We start from the raw sequence: 20768 nt of genomic DNA on the forward strand, positions 1-20768 counted from the left end.
GCCGTAATGTCAAATACTAATTTATTATTGTGTTATGAATTTTTACTGGATCAGTGGTAACATGTGATATTAATATTCCATCAATTTCTTTCCTGGTTGGTCCATCCATGTCTACAAAATGAAAATAATACAATTAAAATGGAGCATAGAACAATCCTTAATTTCAGGCTAGAGCTGTGGAAATCTAGACTTTCCCAATCATTATAGACTTGAGTTGGTCTCATGTTTTACATTATTCTCTTGGGTCAACGTCACAGCTCATACCATACACTAACAAGACCAGCTTGCCCCCGCCGGAGCTCCCGGATTTTGGTTATATCATCTAACATGGCCAACTCTGCTCTTAAGTAAACAAGAACCTAATCAGCGAGGGGTCCTTTATCATCCCTATGTGGCTGCTTATGAAAATCTGATATCTTTTCCCAAAGACCTGGTTATAATATAGTTTCTGCTGAATATTCGAAACAAATAGAGTGAGTTGGTATGTACATATGTATACGGTTCTATTTTAAATGACTGCAGCGCTCCATTATGAAAACAATTTGTTTTAACGCCGCTCTCAGCAGTATTCCAGTGATATATGACGGCGGTCTGTTGTATATGAAATATATGCAAATTGAATCTTGAATCTTGAAAGTTGTAACATTTCCGCAAATAAGTATCACATGCAGTATACAGTATATCAACTGCAATATACTGTATACATCAGTATACAGTGTGTCGCGAGCTCTGCGCTGGGCTGGAGCACACATTTCCTACACCTCTCCCTTCGGCAAACACCTCATGAGGGTTGCAACGAGGTCACAGGTCAGGCGTGCACTCGTCAGTTGTCTAATACGGTCAAGAGTAAGATCTTCCGGAAGACCACTGCACTGGAGGTATGTGGATTATTGAGGAGGTACTACGTGTTTGGAACTGGGAGTTGAACACTAAGCACTTTTAGAGAAGAGCTCATAATAAAACGTTATGGACTCGCGGACGGACTTGTGTTTTCATTTCAAGACGTACAATTATCAGGTTGAACTTCCTAACTGTAACAATAACTGAACTTTACGCCTTTTATACACATTTGTGATGGGGCGACAATGCGACAACGAGACATATTTTGACCTTGAAAATGTCGCGTTACGGCATCGTCGCCCTTTTGTAAAATAAAGAAAAGGATTATCAAAGAGCGACAATGCGAACACGCGACAATGCGACAAATGGCCAATTGTCGCGCTTTTGTTAATTTTGACAGGTTTTGCTTGTTGTTGTAAAGGCGTCAATGCGACAATGCGACAACGAGACAATGTCCCTTCCATAGTAATCCGTGCAAATAAAACTGAGTAATGAAATAGAAGTCTGACATGCCAGTTAAAAGATAGAGTGTTGCAGCTTCTGATTTCATAGATCTTCAAGATGATGTTTAATGCGATTAACGTAGTGTGTTACTGCAACTGTTCATATTTTGTGCTTGATGTTATGTAATATGTAAAAGAAAGCATATTCAATTATCCAATTGATTTGAATAGAATATACTTGCGTCAGTGTATTTTATTAACGCCCCAAATCGTAATTTAAACACATAAAATAACAGATCACGCATGGTGCCTTGACTTACTACTAGATTTAATGGGCCACCCCGGAATAAAATAGTTCCCCCCAAAGCGAGGAACATATGTTTTAGTATGTTTACAAGAAATATATTCCAAACAATATCCTCATAAGATGAGAAGATCTTTTGCAGAATTACCTCAGTAAGTCAATTACAATGACAGCGTCGTAATACATTTACATCAAGTACAATACGTCAAAATGGCCGACACGATAAACGTGACGGGAGATATTTTCGAAGTTGTTAATTAACCTGTGGCTATTTCAAGCCTTTGGCATCACTGATCAATTGGCCGATCATTGAAATGTGATTGTGAAGATGTGTCAAATAGATACTAAGGTAAATTCATAGATTTCTGTAAATTGTCACTGCGACAGTTTGGATTTTTTTTCGTGTTTTTTTTCTCTCTGGGATGGGTTGTAGCGAGGGTATCCTTAAATGGGCTTGCAACCACGCTTCTGTATGAATTCGTACCAGGGAATTCCAAGGGTTTTCCCCAGGAATGTGGAAGTAGTCAGTGTTTACGGCTTTTCAATAATACAGTCACGTGAAGAACGTCATGTGACCGACCTCGCGTCCAAGTCGTATATCTTGTAAACTTCACATTAAAAAATTAGTTATTGTTATAACCAAATGAAACACAACCCATTATCCGATAGGGGTAACTGTACATAGCCGTTACCACAATAAACTTAGTAACATTGTTTGGTTTGACTTCTTGGCGCGTGTCTGAATTCCATTAACATGTAACATATCCTAAAACTAGCTTATCAGCAAATCTCGCTGCACTGCGCGCGAGAGATACTAGAGCAAGGCATGCCAGAAATACGAAACCTAAAGCTTCCGAAAGGAAGCCTTGGACATCACGTGCGTCGGGGGACCAGCGCCATCTGATTGGCCGTTAACAGTTGTACAAGGCGGAGCAAAAAGCATCGTTTTTCCGTCCATTTTACGCTTGAAAAACTCGACCCTTTTCTGGACACTTTCTAGACGCTGACCAATTAATCAATTTTAATGAATTTTTAGTCGTTTTTCCGTCCAATGACCATATACGGAAAAAAACGACGTTTTCGTGTTTGCAGTGCCACTTGATTTACAAAATATAGCTTTCAAGAAATACGATGGTCAAGATAGTTAAGAATTATCAAACACTACTTATTGATGTTTTTATTTCATACACTAAGCACAAATATCATGTAATGTATAGTAGCATGTATAGTCAATTATGCTTTTCATGACATGTGATTTCATAGAAGAAATTATTTTATTTCAAAGTTTTTAAACAATATATTATTGTACATAAAACAAGGAGTCTCAGATCAGATTGGTTTCTTAAAAAAAAACCAATATATCTCCTTCAAACATTATTTACTGAAGCAAATAATATTGTATACTGCACGACAATATGAAAATATGTGAAATCTTTAAATTTCTGTAGAAATTAAAGATCAAACAAAAAGGTATCAATATCATATGAAACCATCTTCCCGAGGAAAGAGATTTAGCTGACTATCAGTTTCAACCCTAGGCAATAATTTTGTGTCTCCTTCGTAGCGCCACCAGTCGCTTTTATAAGTTATTTCCCTTCTTTGTCCCCACTATTGACCAATCAGATTCCATCTCTCGTATCACCTGCATTTTGCTTCAACAAAATGGTTCTGAAAATCGTGCAATTGACTGAAATTTACATAGCAGCCACCATGTTCTTTATAAATTGGATGTCGATTTTGTTACACGATTTTGATTTGACTTTGCATAGTCTTTGTTAGTCAAGCCACAATGTAACTCCATAAATTCAGCCTAGTTCGGAATCTTAACTGTTATAGTCAGTTAAAGCCTTTATCTCGGGAAGATGTATGAGACAGAAGATATCTGAAACAGCCTCTTGAAGTCCCTGACAGACCCTGACCCGATCATATGATAGATCATTATTAATAACATGGAGGATATTAATAGCATTACCCCGAACTTTATGAAAGATACAGCTAAAATATAGATGAAAAGGAATCTACTTCAGCCAGTCATCAAACCAAGAAAGAAGAAATGTATTAATTATATCAGTCGAATGAAACAAAATATAAACATAAATATTCAGTAAATGTAACTCCCTGTTAATACATTAATATATGTGATTCATGACATCTCTTTGAAAGCCAAATATAAGTTCGTAGCTGGGCAATATATTATTATTATAAAGAAAACAAGGTAGCAATTTTGGTTGTGTAGAAAATCTATGTATATTTAGGTGTGTTGTGTCTCGTCTCTCGCCCAGTACGCCACTTCAGAGATAAGCCAAAACTTGCATGTACATATGCTTTGATGATCCCTAACAGTTACAACCAGTGTTTCATAGTGTTTCATAGATTGTGGAGCCTGTAGTTTACTATAACGTGACTACACCATTTCCCTACTTCATTTTACAAGGACGACGTTAACCACAACCCGAGACGTTGCAGCAGTTGGCTTTTGCGTTGCAGGCTGAGTGGGCTACCATTCCCAAGGATGATATTCGCATACTCGTCTCTTCAATCGGCAGGATATGTCAGGCCGCTATCGATTCCAACAGGAGACATACGCGTTATTGATGGTAGCTGACCTCAAACCTTGGACTTTTCCTATGTACCGAGTGTTCTCTTCACAACATTTTGGCTCAAACCCTGTTCCATATCTAGTGTCAAAACTTGCATGTATATGTCAAGACACTGTCAGGCTACTGCAGGTGTTACATGTACCTCTATTGTTACAGTGTATATCCTGAATATCAGTGTTTGCTGATTGCTACCCATTCCTACTTTCGTTTTACAACGAGTGCCGGGCTTCATTTATACAAGTCAAGACACACTTTACTGTTTTGGTGTATAATAGAAAACACTCGGCCGCGTCGCCGTGTATAACAGAGGTATGGACAGACATGTCCTTGCTTACACTACAGCGATAGTGACTGTATTTAGACGGCTAATAACTGTAGAATACACACACTGTGTAAGATAAGAGGAAGTTATTTTCTGTTATTGTGAATTATCGAATGGCGATGCTTATCATGTGTACACCCTATTGATTCTATGTTGTTGCTGAATGTACATGTACAGTGAGGATCTCTCATAGGAGGGTAGGGTAGCTGTGTGTATGCAATGAGTGGCCTTGAACGCTGCTTTAGGCTTTGTTTGTTTGTTGTTTAACGCCGAACTCAGCTATATTCTAGCTATCTGACGGCGGTCTGTCAATAATCGAGTCTTGACCAGACAATCCAGTGATTGACATCATAAGTATCGATCCACGCAATTGGGATACGATGACATGCATCTACCATGACAGCGAGCCTGACCACCCAATTTACGACAAGCATAGTCGCCTCTGCTTTAGGCAGGCTGTAAACAGATGTTTATACATTAGTAAATATAGAGTCTTCAATTATTTTGTTAAAATGAGATTGGAGATGGTGGAATGTAGTGTATATGCGGTAATGATAATAATTGAGACATGGCTTTATCATTGTGATTCTATACACGTGCTGAACGAACTGGTGCTGCTTGTTCTGGAGTACATGTATTGGTGTGTATTGTTTCTGAATATACATGTATAGTGAGAGGTACATGTACTGGTGCTATGCCTTTCACGCATTAGTGGATTCTGTAAAATGAGTAGGTACTTATTGAGGAGTATATCAAGAATAAGTGAAATACGCTCTGCTATGCAGGGTTATGTTTGAAGTAGTTGAATTGTGGTTTGTGTATTTTGTGGATAGTTGTTGTATGATATAAATGTTAGTGTTAATTTTTCAAATATGTAGTCAATATAGCTGTTGTAAAGCACAGTTTAGAACATCCACCCATTGTGATATGGCCCTTATATTATTCATTATGTCGGTGTAATACCTGTCTAACACAAATACCAGTAGGTGTTTGTGACATTGCCCTACCTGCCGTGTTCATTCTGCGAGCATAGTGTGTAGATAAGAGAGTGAGGTAGTATGGTTTCTCGCAGCTTTCAGCAAAAGTCACCGGTAATTGGTTTCGCACATTGTACCCATGCTGGGAATCGAACCAGTCTGGACTAGTGACTGCTCCACCTATTAGGCCACCCACCTCCCAGCGGTAGATAAGACATCTAGAAGTCATGTGTTTGTATGGACCCGCCCACTACATTTGCCCCTTTCTCTACTATTATATTGTAAACACTGTTAAGGAACAATTTTCTGAATTCATATTTAGATTTTGCACCCGTTTCTTATTGTGCGTCACATTCACAAGTGAACCAATGCCATAATTTAATATCTGACACTTAAACGGCTCAACAGAATCAAACCAACCATGTTTACAATGATGTTTCATGGAATGCAAACATGGTCTCAGAAAAGCATTTTATTACCATGTCTGCCAATTTAAAAAAGTACCACATATTCAGGAAAACTTAAGTTGATCAACACAAAGCTGGCATGTCTACACCAATGCAATGTGGATATGTATCGCAAAGTTGGTCAGTATTGTTTTCTGTCTTTCAGAATGGACACCTTCCCGAAGTGTTCTGTCTGTCAGCAGCAGTTTATGCTGAAAGGTCCAGTCCCCTACTTACTGCCCTGTCTACACGCTGTGTGTGAGACGTGTGTGACATCTGCAGCTGGTGGTGTGATATCATGCTCTACATGTCAGAGGGGGGTCAACCTCACAGACACAAGCCTCCAGAAGGATGCAGTGAGACAGAAGGAAATATTCCACTTGACAGTCAAACATCACCCCACAGAGCTTCTTTGTACAAATGAAGATGATGGAAATCAGGCTGTGTGTTGGTGTCAGGAGTGTGAAGACTTCCTATGTGAATACTGCCGGAACATGCACAGCAGCGTCAAACGTACCAGAAACCATCTCGTGGACAAGTTTGGGGATATTATTCCGCAAAATCTCGAACATGAAACACATTGCAGTATTCACAACCGTTATCCACTTGATTTGTTTGACAAAAGCTGCAACATGTCTATCTGTGGTCGATGTAGCAGAGGAGAGCACGCGGATCATGAGGTTGAGGATCTGGATGAGGCTGCTGAAGGCGTTAAACAGCGGATTGAACAACACGGGAAAGCGCTGTCGGCGCTACTGTCTCGTCAGCAAACACACCTTCAGAGTATCAGACAAGATACAAAGTTAGCAGACAGGACGCAAAACCCATTGAGAGAGACAATAGGACATACGTTCCAGTCTTTAAGATCACAGCTTGACCAAAGGGAGAAGGAACTCTTGATTGATCTTGAAAGTCAGACCAGGGAAACCAAGGCAACTCTCCGTGCTCTTCAAACCTCATGTGAAGAGGATCAAGCAAAATGCACCGAGCTTTTAGATTACATCAGAAAAAGTGTTGTCTATGCTTCCAAATCGTTTCTCTTGCAACTAGAGAGTTCTGTTGAGGGGATAACTCGGACTTGCCTGGAGACTGCTGCACCTCAAACACACGATGTACCCACAGCTGCCTTCAAAACCAACGGCTTGTCCAAACTGAAATCAGATATGTCTGCATTTGGTACCATCACTGCTTCAAAAGAAGAGATAATTGACACAGGTGATGGTATGTAAATAAAAAAACATTTCTTGTCCTTTGAGAATGATATGTGCCAAAAGTCTGAAAAACAGAATTCATGATTTTCATGTGCTTTTCACACAGTATTATTTCCAGTTCCTACTTTTTCAAAATTTGCTTCTTCAATTTCAGATAAGCAAACACAGACTGATGATGTCTATTTGGCGGACCTGGAACAGAAACACGAAATGGTATGTAAAATTAGCTAAGGATTCATATAGGAAGAAGCCCACAGTCAAGTCTTCACCATACCAATCATAATAGTGTATGCATTTTATCTGAATATTTTAGAAGCACCTTGAAGACGAAAATAGCATTCTGCAGAATCTGTCAGATTTTAAAGTGTCTGACATCAAAAGATAAAGATTCCATACAGAGTGTCAGATAGATGATATGCTGATATTGATGGAGCTGACTTGTTAGAGCGTGGCGTTTGTATCTTCTCTTCATTCTGGTGGAGTGTCTGTTGATGCAGAGAGCAAACTGATACATGATGTTAATCCAACTGTTCTCATTGTCCACATCATCCCTCCAGCCTGGAGAGAGCTGCTGGTTTTCATGTACGAAATCTAGCAGCTAACGTCATTATCAGTATCAGATCAACTGACAGATAGTATCAAAACATTGTGTTGGATGACAGTATCAGAGATGGTTGCTGGGGATACTGGACAGATCAGAGCACTACTACCAGAACGTGAAGTTAGCTTTCTTTACTTCGTAGGCCCAAATCATGTGATGGACATAAACTCTTGATCACACAATACTTGCATCAACCTGATGTAACTGTAAGAAAGCCTTTTTGCTGCTTGATTTAAAAGTATTATTTTACAGCCTCGATCTTCTATCAAAAGGTATGTTTTACTTTTCAGGAGCTTGCAGAACTGAAATCAAATATCGCTTCAGACAAGGAAAGAATTGAATTACTACAAGCCCTAACGGACAAATTGAATGATGAAGCAAACAACATGAACATGGTTTGTATATCATTTTGTCACACTCAATAATCACAGGCATATTGTTATATCATATTCCAACTATTGGAGAGAGAGAGAGAGAGAGAGAGAGAGAGAGAGAGAGAGAGAGAGAGAGAGAGAGAGAGAGAGAGAGATAGAGAGAGAGAGAGAGAGAGAGAGAGAGTTTGGTTTTACGCCGCTTTTAGCAATTATCCAGCAATATCACGGCGGGGGACACCAGAAATGGGCTTCACACATTGTACCCATGTCGGGAATCGAACCCGGGTCTTCAGCGTGACGAGCGATCGAGAGAGAGAGAGAGAGAGAGAGAGAGAGAGAGAGAGAAACAGAGAGAGAGAGAGAGAGAGCGAGAAACAGAGAGAGAGAAACACAGAGAGAGGGACAGAGAGATTCCGAAAATCACTGGTAATGACACAATGTAACAGTGTCTGCTCCAAATGAAACTTCGGCGCATTGAATACTCAATGACATCCGCAATTCTGGAAACACATGCTGTCACCTCCTACACCATGTCCACAATACAATATCGTTTGTGCGCAAAGGAGGCTGACATCGGTTAATGGGTCTACACGTTTGTTTCACATTTTCAGATGACACTTCGTATGACATCCTCCCAGTAATCCAGGATATTTGTTTGCACAACAGACAGGGATTAGATGACACTTTGTGTGACATCCCCCCAGTAAAACAGAGGGATTGGTTTGCTTTGAATAATACTTTAATGTGTAATCCGGGGGAAGAACTGCCAGCTATAACCTGACTGATGGACCCTTCGTTTTGTTTTGTCCAGACTTGATATCTCCAAGCTCCCTTTTTCCAATACACGGAAAAACAACCATTTTCCCCATCAATAATGTTTTAATTTGTTTCTTACAGAGATATACATGTCCTTGATATAGATATTAATATCCCAATTGGTTTATATCTCATGACCAGCCAGTACATTTTTTTCCTTTCTAGACGCTAGCTGAGAAAGACGAAACCTGTAAGATCGTCTCAGAGACCATTGGCCGTCTACATACATCCTTGATTGGTATGTCCAGAAATATTTCTGAATACCTTGGCCAATCTCAGTTACATGTACACAACGCTTTTCTATTGAAACTAAAAGATGGGGAAAAATACCTTTAACTGAAAGAAAATGTCAATGTTGTAAACCATTTGATTTAGGTGATGAGTTTCACTGTCTATTTATCTGTCCACTGTTTCAAAATGAAAGAAATCAGCTAATTAGAAAATCTTTTTACATTTCACCAAACATGTACAAAATGAATTTGCTTTTTAATAGTAAAACATAAGGAACACTTAGAAACTAATGCTATTTAACTCTGTCAGTATGTTTCGTAACTGAACCTTTTCTTGTATCTTTATTTACTGAAGCCACTGCTTGGTGAATCTATTGTTATTTATTGTATATATGTATATAGTAATGTATCCACATTTTTTGCATCTGCGCAACGTAATCGAAAGCACAACAAATTAATGATCAACTTCCGGTGTTTCCGGAGTAAAATATCGTCCTTATACAATCCATATATTCTTCCTGATTACATGAAAAGAAATATTCTTTCAAAAACACACTTTAATTTGTAATCGAGTGATGTATACTAGCTACAGTCATGACATCTTCGTACCGCGTAGATTCTATGGTATCTTTCTCTGTTCATGTGCTATTTAAAAGTGCCAGAAATGCTATAAAAATCAGGAAAATGTGTCGATATGATAGAATTAAAATAATGTGAGTGAAGATTCTTTACTATTTTCTCTTCATACTGTGCACGCAATATCATGCCTTCGTTCCAACAGCAGACATTCAACACTCACGAGGACAAGTCTGATATATATTGGGGCAGTTTGACAAGAATGCTTATTTGTTTTAAGTAAGTTAGTGATGACATCTTCGTATACACCCGGAAGCAAACAAGACCAAAAATGTTTAGAAAAAGCACATCTATTGGTGTCAACCACAACCCATGGCACGATTCTTGTAAAGTTTCATAATTGGATTTTGTTGTTTAAATGTCAAAACAATCATTGCTGTTTGTGTTTAGAACGTTTAAAAGTTATTCATATCAAGATGTCTTAAGGTCTGAATTTGACAATCTGTTTGGATATTTAGCATATTCAAGTTGTTTCCCGTCGTCAGTCACGCCACCTGTTAATGTGAACTTAAAAGTCTCCTTTAGTGTTCACCTAGAATAAGAAAAACTTACAAAACTGTCTTATTTTAGTTTTAGCTAAGGTGGGGTATAACAAAAGGTGTCCAACATTTTACAAACGCACCTTGTTCGAGTGTCAATCAGCATTTGAAACGTACATTTTCAGTCGCTTCTAAATCTGTATTTTTGACTAGTGACCCAAATATTGTACACGTATTTAGTAGCAGGAAAGTGCCACTGTATCTGTGTGATATACAAAGAAAAATATATATAATATAAATGCCCACTGACAGAGAGTACTATCAAAGTAAGTAACCTCAGTGCTTCCATATTTTGGCACTACTATATCATCACTGTTTCATGCTGTCATGACATCCGGTCTGTGGTGTGCTCCTGGTAATGTTCCTGGTTTGATTCCCTGTCATGATAGCTGAAATGACGTCATGATGGCCTACATGTACCAACTATGTGTTTCGCTCGAGATAAAAAGACCCAGCAGCATGTGACACCAGTACTTCTGTAACTACTCACATGACAATTCCACAAGCTCTATATATGCTGTTGTTGTCTTACAGGTTTCCCTACTGAAGGCTGTGTTCACCTGATGAAGACAGGTGTAGCGGACAGATGCATGGTCCTGCATTGTGAGTACCTCAATAACTCCGTTCAGGAGATATATACACACATTTAATCTGCTGAACCACTGCACCTGATGAGTAAAGACAAGTATGTACAGGATATTCCATGTATCGTTTGAAACAAATATGTGGGAAACATGATATTTCATGAGACACAGGGAATATCCTATGTATTATACACTTTTGTGTGGAGATGACTACCTGAAAATGTACATTTTCATTACAATATAAAAACTTGAAACTTCACAAGCAGGGGCGTTTCAATACCCTTCGGAATTGCAACTTGAAAAGTATTTCCGCGTTCGCAAAATCTTTAAAAAACCATGCACAAAAGTAACAAATAATATTTCAAGTCAATAAAACCCATACATTTGAATACGGCTACATACAAAATAAAGTAGAACAAAACATATTATTGAATCTTGTGAGAACACTGTTGGAAGCGAAACAGTACACGCTGATTAAGACAGAAAAATGGCGCTTTGCGAACCGAACATTAATGACCATCTGCCTTTCTTTTGCCTTGTCAATGTGGAACTAAAGTGAAAAGGAAGCAAAGAGTTTGTGTACGGACTTAACATTTACGATAGAGGGGAGATAATATTAGGGTAGGTAACTCTTGTAAGACAATGTTCATAGCAGTGGAAATATTAAGTGTTATGTTCACTGCAAAGAAAATGTCACTTTCGCAAGTTCAGAATACTCAGTCTTTCACACTGAAGTATATAATAACGCCCTCTCCTTGTCTACAGCAATGCATATGATTTGGTTAAGTTGGTTCAAATTCGTTAAGTGTGTACCCAATACTTGCCTTGTGTCTCAGTGACTCGGAAGACTGAGTGGACGCCACTTTGAACATGTCCAGTACTTCACAAATGTGATGGCATGTCAGCTCGTGTAGGAGAAAAGCACAAAGGATAAGATTTGTATTAACTCTTTAAATCCTTAACGTTTGGCATGATTTATCCAGTCTTGATTATCCGCTGAAACAGATTCGATTATGCCTAAACGGCATAAAAATTATATGAATGGATAACTGAAAACACAAGGTGTTCGCAAGAGCATGTCCTGTCCTACCGATAGTACACGTCACTCACAAAATGGGCACAAATAGCTTTTCTTGACCCACTCGCATATCGGTACTCCTGCCATGCAAGTGATTGACCAGACAGAGAATCCACTGACATGACAGCGCATATACTAAAAGACAGTGTCAGAGCAGACTTATTAGACTTACAAGTAGAGACATTTAAGAAAAGAAAACATAAGAAATATGTTTGTTTTCTTCTTGTGATACAATGTTTTCAACATAGCAATCTCAGATCAAACAAAGTTCAACGTTGAAACAATGCCATGTGCCTGCTGGGTCATGTCACCAATCTGGGATGACAGTGGCCATTTTAAGTTTGTTGTAAAGCAACGAAGTTGACGATCGAAATGACACGGTGTGATGACAGTGGCCATTTTAAGTTTGTTGTAGCTCCCATATTATTTTGGTATCTTTGCACCAATTTCCCCAATGAAGTAGGCAAATACTCATTCACTCACCACCCACGCGAATAACTGCAATAATAGTACTGGTAATTTTATAATAAGCAACAGTAAAACACTCACTCCCATGTTATGTCATGTTATTTTATGGAAAGGGTTTTGTCGATTGTATTTACAATATTTCAATCATTTCTAACGGAAAATGCTCTCTCACAACCTCTTATTACACTTATTCAATATTCCTTACCTGCATATATTATATCGGGAAACCACAGTAAATAGCTAGCATTATTGATTAGTATTTACAAATTTTATTTGGATAATTGTGGTTTGCAACCATTGACAGAAATTATTAAAAATATTTCTTATTGATTATAATCAATAAAATAAATGATCCCGATTCCAAGGTCACTCGTGTGATCACAACTGGACATGGTACAGTTAGTTGGGTTCAATTTCAACACTTAATACCCTCTCTGTGGTATAATACAACTGTTTCCATGCACTGACACATGTACTATGCTGAACATCCGAGTTTCAAATAACCAACGATAGTCATAGAGTAAACTTTGATTTGCGACTATTAATCTTTAGAAATAAATACATAATTTCATTGGTCGGTCAAAGTTCGCGAAAGGTCGTTCTGACGTGACCTGTAATGAGGATGTCCTCAGCAGTAGCGATAACTCGTATCCGATTTTAAGAGATAGAGGTAATCTAGGCATGTGATTAATCCTGTTTTGTTTATTTAAAGCAGTAATTGTTTATTGTTAAGCAAGTTTATCTGTGCAGCCGTTGAAATATGCAGCTACTCGATGACTCGTCTCGCATCAAAACACAGACTGTGTACTCGCGGGCAGATGACCACGGAGTATGCTGATCACTGTGTCGGATTAACGAGACTGATTAATGAGTGATTTCGGTAATTTGTTGCAAGTTAGGTGTGTCGGAGATCCAATCCAGTGATTGACATCATAAGCATCGATCCACGCAATTGGGATACGATGACATGCATCAAACAAGCCAACGAAACTGACCACCCGATCCTGTTAGTCGCCTGTAATGGCAAGCAAGATTTATTACCTGCACGGGTCTGGGGGAAGGTTGTTCGAATAATATTTGCATATTTACATTCAATTTAGCTGCTTTTAGTCTCAACAAGTTCTTCATAAAGAAACCAGAAGGACATTATAACATACATCTACTCCACATTACAATCTACCAGAATATTCCAGAAATATATCAAAATAATGTGGTTTATTGTTTATTTGTTATTTATTGTTTGTGTCCCCTACTGACAATGCTGTCTTACCAAACGATCATCCATCGTCAACCCACGTGCGTCCTGCAACGTGCCACACAATACTTCACCAGCTTCTAGATGACGTCAACAGGTCACATGACACTGTGATCTCAACACTGACATGCAATCTACATGTTCCTCATTATACCACGTTCATTCGTGTCTCTGCTATAACACGGTGTACATTGTGATTGCGTCTGTTCGCCCACTGTGTGATTGTCGTGCTCTGTATATCCCCACGTATTTGTAATTCAGAATCTCAACTGCATATATTTCTGATTTCTGTGACGTAATTAATGTTGATGTCCTGTGTCTGCCGTTCTGAATAATTTGACAACTGACGAGCCACGCACTAGACCTGTTACTTACTAATTCTACAGTCGGGTTAAAGTATTATCAGTGAATCCAATGTAAACACAAAGATCCAAGGTATTACATAGACGGTTTTATGTTCTTAACACTCCACTGTGATTATATTATACTGTTTGTATATGAGTACATTGTGAATTTCTTTCATTTAAATATCATTATAGAACTTGACTATCACTATTTGTCTTATGTTTTATTCACAAGTAAACTACATTCATATGTTGTAGGTATACATCTGAAGTATGACAAAGACAGAGTCAATCTCGACAGGGTCCACATCAACACAGAAGGAGACCTGGTCAACAGGGAGTCGGACACCAGACCTGCAGGGGAGGGGAGACTGAAGGAGTATGATGGCACGTGTAGCACTGCCCCCCTCCCCCGGGCTGGCTGTCCCCAGTACTGGGAGATGAAGTCTAGAGTCAGTCTGGACGAACCACTCACAGAGGACGACCTCATCCTGGAGGTGGGTGTGTGTGGGGAGGAGCAGAGGGACGTGTCTCATTGTATCAATGGAGAACCCAGCTCCTGGTGCATGGCCGTCGTCCACTGTCCAACACACGGCGGGATATGCAGGAAGACATGGAAGGAGGAGAAATGTGTGGAGTGTCTGCCTGACACTCTCCCCAACACAACAGAGGCATCACACACACTACATTACGGTGTTGTCTATGATGACGTCAGGAAGAAGATTGTCTTCATTGATGTGAAGGAGAACAAAGTGATATCGACTTTAGAGAACTTATACTCTTGTCAGCCACTGTGGCCGATGTTCGGGGTGTATAACCCATCTGTCCTCACTGTCAGCATGACACCTGTAGTGGGCAGCGACATCAACATGACAGAGGAGAAGAAAGCAATGATTGTCAAGGTGCTGTCGTGATGGTGACAATGATTGTCAAGGCGTTGTCGTGATGGTGACAATGAATGTCAAGGGCTGTCGTGATGGTGACAATGATTGTTAAGGCGTTGTCGTGATAGTGACCATGATTGTCAAGGCGCTGTCGTGATGGGGACAATGATTGTCAAGGCGCTGTCGTGATGGTGACAATGATTGTCAAGGCGCTGTCGTGATGGTGACAATGATTGTCAAGGCGCTGTCGTGATGGTGACAATGATTGTCAAGACGCTGTCGTGATGGTGACAATGATTGTCAAGGAACTGTCGTGAAGGTGACAATGATTGTCGAGGCGCTGTCGGGATGGTGACAATGATTGTCAAGGCGTTGTCGTGATGGTGACAATGATTGTCAAGGCGTTGTCGTGATGGTGACAATGATTGTCAAGGCACTGTCGTGATGGTGACAATGATTGTCAAGGCGTAGTCGGGATGGTGACAATGATGGTCAAGGCGCTGTCGTGATGGTGACAATGATTGTCAAGGCACTGTCGTGATGTTGATAATGATTGTCAAGGCGCTGTCGTGATGGTGACAATGATTGTTAAGGCCCTGTCGTGATGGTGACAATGGTTGTCAAGGCCCTGTTGTGATGGTGACAATGATTGTCAAGACGCTGTCGTGATGGTGACAATGATTGTCAATGAACTGTCGTGAAGGTGACAATGATTGTCAAGGCGCTGTCGGGATGGTGACAATGATTGTCAAGGCGCTGTCGTGATGGTGACAATGATTGTCAAGGCCCTGTCGTGATGGTGATAATGATTGTCAAGGCGCTGTCGTGATGGTGACAATGATTGTTAAGGCCTGTCGTGATGGGGACACTGATTGTCAAGGCGTTGTCGTGATGGTGACAATGATTGTCAAGGCACTGTCGTGATGGTGACAATGATTGTCAAGGCGTTGTCATGATGGTGACACTGATGGTCAAGGCGCTGTCGTGATGGTGACAATGATTGTCAAGGCGCTGTCGTGATGGTGACAATGATTGTCAAAGCGCTGTCGTGATGGTGACAATGATTGTTAAGGCCCTGTCGTGATGGTGACAATGGTTGTCAAGGCCCTGTCGTGATGGTGACAATGATGGTGATATGAACACACATAGATTTGTGGTAGACACTCACTGCTCAGGAACAACTGCGGACTATGGGAAATGCAATCAATATCAATCTGTTTAAAGTGTTTATATCTTTTGGTTTAAAGTGAATTATGTTGTATGCAATAAGTATATTTAGCACAAAATATCAAATATATATTTAAATACACTCTCAAGAATTTCTATAAGACATTTTGCTACAATAATTCCTTTGGATCATTTCTTACGAGAACAATCCAGAACATATTTTACACCCGCTTCAGTGGGACGCAAAAAAACCACATGCACCCAAAGTGATACTCCAACAACGAATTTATCTTACAGACATGCTTTAAACTCATTGCAAAGGAATTAACACAAATCCAAAATTGATGGAAAACAGCTGTTCGAGTGAGCTGAGGTTAACTTGAGCTATGTCACGCGACGTGTGTTTTTTTTGCTTCGAAGCGTGGAATAAGGGACTTGTTCGTTCCCACAGAAATCACGTACAGCCTGTTTTGTTCGAGGCGGAGCATAAGGAATTTATTCTGCCGCTAAAAAATTTGATTTTTCTCCCAGGCGGGATACACAGATTTTTATCAAGATCACGTGATCCAATCAGATCTCGTCATTCTGACATGGTGTGGTGAGGTGAAATGAGGTTTAAGGATATTTTCCCTTACATTGCGACGTGCAGGCACGTTCGTGTAGGCGTGCGTCCTAGCGTGCATGCGTGCGTGCGTGCGTGCGTGCGTGCGTGGTGCAGGCGATTGTACCAGTCCAGACTAAGCCGACGTTTTTGGTATGACGCGGCTCTACCACTTGACCATGGCGACGTTCTCATTCTGACATGGAGGTATGGACCCCTGAAGATCCCATGCTTGCCATAAAAGGCGACAATGCTTGTCGGTTGAGGCGTGTATTGGCATCGGGTGGCCAGGCTCGCTGACTTCAATTGAGTAGATCATGTTCATAGTGTCAAGAACTAATTTTTCTGGTTCAGACTCGATTATTTACAGACCGCCGTCATACAGCTGGAATATTGCTGAGGGCGGCGTTACATAACAAAGAAAAAAGTATGGAGGTATGATGACATCCCGGGGAACGCCAGAAATGGATTTTACACATTGTCCCATGTGGACAATTGCTGTGAACGCTTTAACCATCATAACATGATTTTGTTGCATTATTTCTTGATGTTCCTCAATAACATATGTTTTGAATATGTGTACAGTTTCCTAATATGCTGTTGAAATAATACATAAGCTGTTTGTTATTTGATTCCTTAATGTGAAACATTGTATAAACCTTTTTGTTTTTTGTTTTGTTTGTGTGTGTGTGTGGGTGGGTGGGGGGTGGGGCTGGGTGGGGGTGGGTGGGGGGGGGGGTGGGGGGGGGTATAGTGGACTAGCCTCTGAAATAACTGACTCGCATTTTCAGTCATTTATTTCAAACATTATGTTTGTTTGGAATAACAGATACAAGGTTTCACATTGCTTACACAATGCTCTGCATTCGATGTCATGTCGAGGTCAGACTCGTTACACGTGCCACCAACTTATAGATTTTGGTGCAGAAACTGAACTCTCATCTGATGGAAAACAACCAAACTCATCACAGGCTGACAATCTTTTCGCTCAAACAGAAGCTTGAATGTCGAGTTGATTACAGATTTTACGAACACTTCCAGACTCTTCCAGACTTCCTGACTTTAGAGGTATAGACTTGAGAGAACACGGTTGACCGTAGCCTTACTACAAGTTGTGACTGTGTGTTTAGTAAGCCTGTCCTTATAAAAGGCAAGTCTAGATAAGCGAACTCTACGCCAGTCTTACAGGGACAACTTGTTCTTATTATTTACTTAATCTACAAATTAGCAAATAAGCTTGAGTTCAGAGTCTGAACACATGAAATGAGCTGTACGTATTTTACTCACTCACTCACCCACTGATTCACTCACCACTCACTCTGATTCACTGGCTCACTCACTCAGCCACTCACCAACTCGCTAAACTCACAAAACCACTTATCAACTCACTCTCATTCACTAGATCATCTTTGATCAATATGTGTCGACTGTAATTATTTCCCATTTAACACAGTTACGCAACGAAAGATGTTTTTTTAATGAATAATAATCACTGACCTAACTAGAAATACCAGTTTTGTAATATTTCATGTCCGAATAAAAAATATGTTCTTTATTGTAATCAATGGTTATTTTGTAACCGTCGACATGTGGAATAGATCTTCAGCAACCCATGCTTGCCTCAAAATGTGACTATGCTTGTCGTAAGAGGCGACTAACGGAATCGGGTGGTCAGGCTCGCTGACTTGGTCGATGCATGTCATCGTATCCCAATTGCGTGGATCGATGCTCATGATGTTAATCACTGGATTGTCTGGAATATTGCTTAGTGCGGTGTTAAACAACAACAACAACATCACACCCAATTTCAGTGTTCGAAATACCTGCCTGCCCGACCGTCCGAGACGGGTTGTTTTCAACTCGGGCTGCCAGATTTTCAAATCCCCCTGCCCGACGGTCGGATAATATTTCATATGTAAAAATATTCTAAATATTTCCCGATGATAAGCATTATTTACATGATATATTCTAGGATATTAAATACAAATCTAACCTCACAAGTGTTTGCTATTTCTTTTCTTGCATTACTTCATGTTCATTGAATTCGATTTAAAGTTTTAATTAAATTATCCTGAGAAACATATGATTATAGTGGGCAGGCAGGTTTTGGTCAGGGCTGGCAAGTATTTCAGCTAGCCAGTCCTGTGGTCTGGCTGAATTTTTTTTGAGTTTCATACCCTGCCAATTTTACCAGGTACAGAGAGTTGCTTAGTTTTATACTAGTGTAGAGAAATACTGCAGCGGGCATTGACAGGTTTAGAACCTACTGTAAGTTCTTATTCATGGGTTGTTGTACGAAGCAAACTTCACTGGTTTAAGGTATATTTGCTTACTAGAATACTAAGTTGGCCATTGTGGCCATACTGTTACCTTTCGACAGATGTTGTTGATTATCATTAAGGACAGCATGTGGCATGTTTAATATAAGAATTAAAGAAATAGAGAATAAAAATTTGAAAAAGGTTGTTTATTGATTTTAGAAGTATTTGTTCTTACGGTTAATATTTGACCATATCGGTACGTTTCATAAAATAACAGTATTAACCGTACGCCAGGACATGTTCTAATGCGCTGCAATTCTCTGTGCAGAGTTGCGTCCCTTGGACACGCCAGAAACCTATGATCGTGGGTTCCAATCCCGACTCGCACCGATTATGTTTCTAGGCTTGACAGCACCATAACTGTGCTCGTAGGTTTCACCAAAGAAGTAAGTGTCTAAGACAAGCAGAACTTCTGGCTTTCCGCATTAAGCTGACACGTGAGACAACTGGAATACAGTAAAATGCAGCGTTATACAACTCACTCACTCTCATCAAATTTGAAATGAGCACTGATGGATATCCTGTGATGCCCAACATCACCTTACATCCACTATTTTATATGTATATTTGTATATTCGTCAGCCTAAGATATGAGCACTGATGGATATCCTGTGACGCCCAACATCACCTTACACCCACTAGTTTATATGTATATTTGTCAGCCTAAGATATGAGCACTGATGGATATCCTGTGACACCCAACATCACATTGCACCCACTAGTGTGTATATATATCTGTATGTTTGTCAGCCTAAGATATACATAAGCATGTTTCTTACCTGCAAGTCATTGGCACCGAGATCACTTTGAGGAACTGGTCAGTCAGTTTATTAGGACAGAATAACAAATGATATAACATACATCACAGATTTCATGGGCGAGTTTTTGGATGGGGCGATAACTTTCAGCTGCAGGTAGTTAATGTTGTTTGGTTTGGTGCTGGTAAATTCTCAGTTACATAGTTCTGGCATTCTTGTATAATACAACATTAAATCTGAGGTGAGGTATGCAAGTCGTGAAACACAAATGTCATATTGATACAACATTGAGTCAGAGGTCAGGTAGTTAGTTCTTGTTAGAGACTGCATATTTGATTGGCAAATGCTTCAATACAACATTAAGTCTGACTTAAGGTATGCAAGGTATGCAAGGCCTTAAACACACATGTTATATTGATACAACTTTGATTGGTCAAGTTTGCTCATACTATCAGTCACTGGTTTGTATGGTCAAGACTCAGTTATATAAAGGTCACGGCCACATAGATGGAATATTGCTGAGTGTGACGCTAAACAACCAATATAAACGCATCTTTTAGTTCTACCGTAAAACCCTACAGCGAACAAGACTGGGGATGACGAACGGGAACAACTCTTGTTGGCTTAATATTATTCAGATCTGTCAGAACAGGTTCATCCACTAGAGTGAGCGTCTCTCATGTCCGTGAGTGACTGAATTCTACACACTGTTTGTCTGTGAGAGACCTGGCTTTGTGGGACACTTTTTTATACATACATTTAGTGAGTGAGTGAGTGAGTAAGTTGGGTTTAACGCCACTTTTAACAGTATTCCAGTTATGTCATGGCGTGTCAGCTTAATATGGAAAGCCAGAAGTTCTGCCTGTCTTAGACACTTACTTCTTTGGTGAAACCCACGAGCACGGTTATGGTGCTGACAAACCTAGAAACATAATTAGGGCGAACCGGGATTCGAACCCACAATCATAG

The 20768-nt window shown here is 39.8% G+C and overlaps 1 protein-coding gene across 1 annotated transcript; it reads left to right on the forward strand.

Annotated features, from left to right (window-relative positions):
* Positions 1–6081: 6081 nt before the first annotated feature.
* On the forward strand, positions 6082–15059 carry LOC139447215 (uncharacterized). Its single transcript, XM_071228440.1, has 6 exons — positions 6082–7153; positions 7298–7356; positions 8035–8139; positions 9100–9172; positions 10874–10942; positions 14327–15059. The coding sequence occupies exons 1-6, from the start codon at positions 6100–6102 to the stop codon at positions 14980–14982; spliced, it is 2016 nt and encodes a 671-aa protein (XP_071084541.1). The 5' UTR covers positions 6082–6099; the 3' UTR covers positions 14983–15059.
* The last annotated feature ends 5709 nt before the right edge of the window (positions 15060–20768 follow it).

This window comes from Haliotis cracherodii, unplaced genomic scaffold (genome assembly GCF_022045235.1).
Source record: "Haliotis cracherodii isolate W230 unplaced genomic scaffold, xgHalCrac1.p SCAF_7, whole genome shotgun sequence".
In the NCBI taxonomy this organism is placed as follows: domain Eukaryota; kingdom Metazoa; phylum Mollusca; class Gastropoda; order Lepetellida; family Haliotidae; genus Haliotis; species Haliotis cracherodii.

Bases quoted from the DNA above. Each gene is read 5' to 3' on its own strand.
- LOC139447215 (XM_071228440.1), top strand. From the start codon at position 6,100: ATGGACACCTTCCCGAAGTGTTCTGTCTGTCAGCAGCAGTTTATGCTG. The intron at 7,357-8,034 runs GTATGTAAAATT...TTTACTTTTCAG, and splicing joins TGGAACAGAAACACGAAATG to GAGCTTGCAGAACTGAAATC. The intron at 8,140-9,099 runs GTTTGTATATCA...TTTCCTTTCTAG, and splicing joins AAGCAAACAACATGAACATG to ACGCTAGCTGAGAAAGACGA.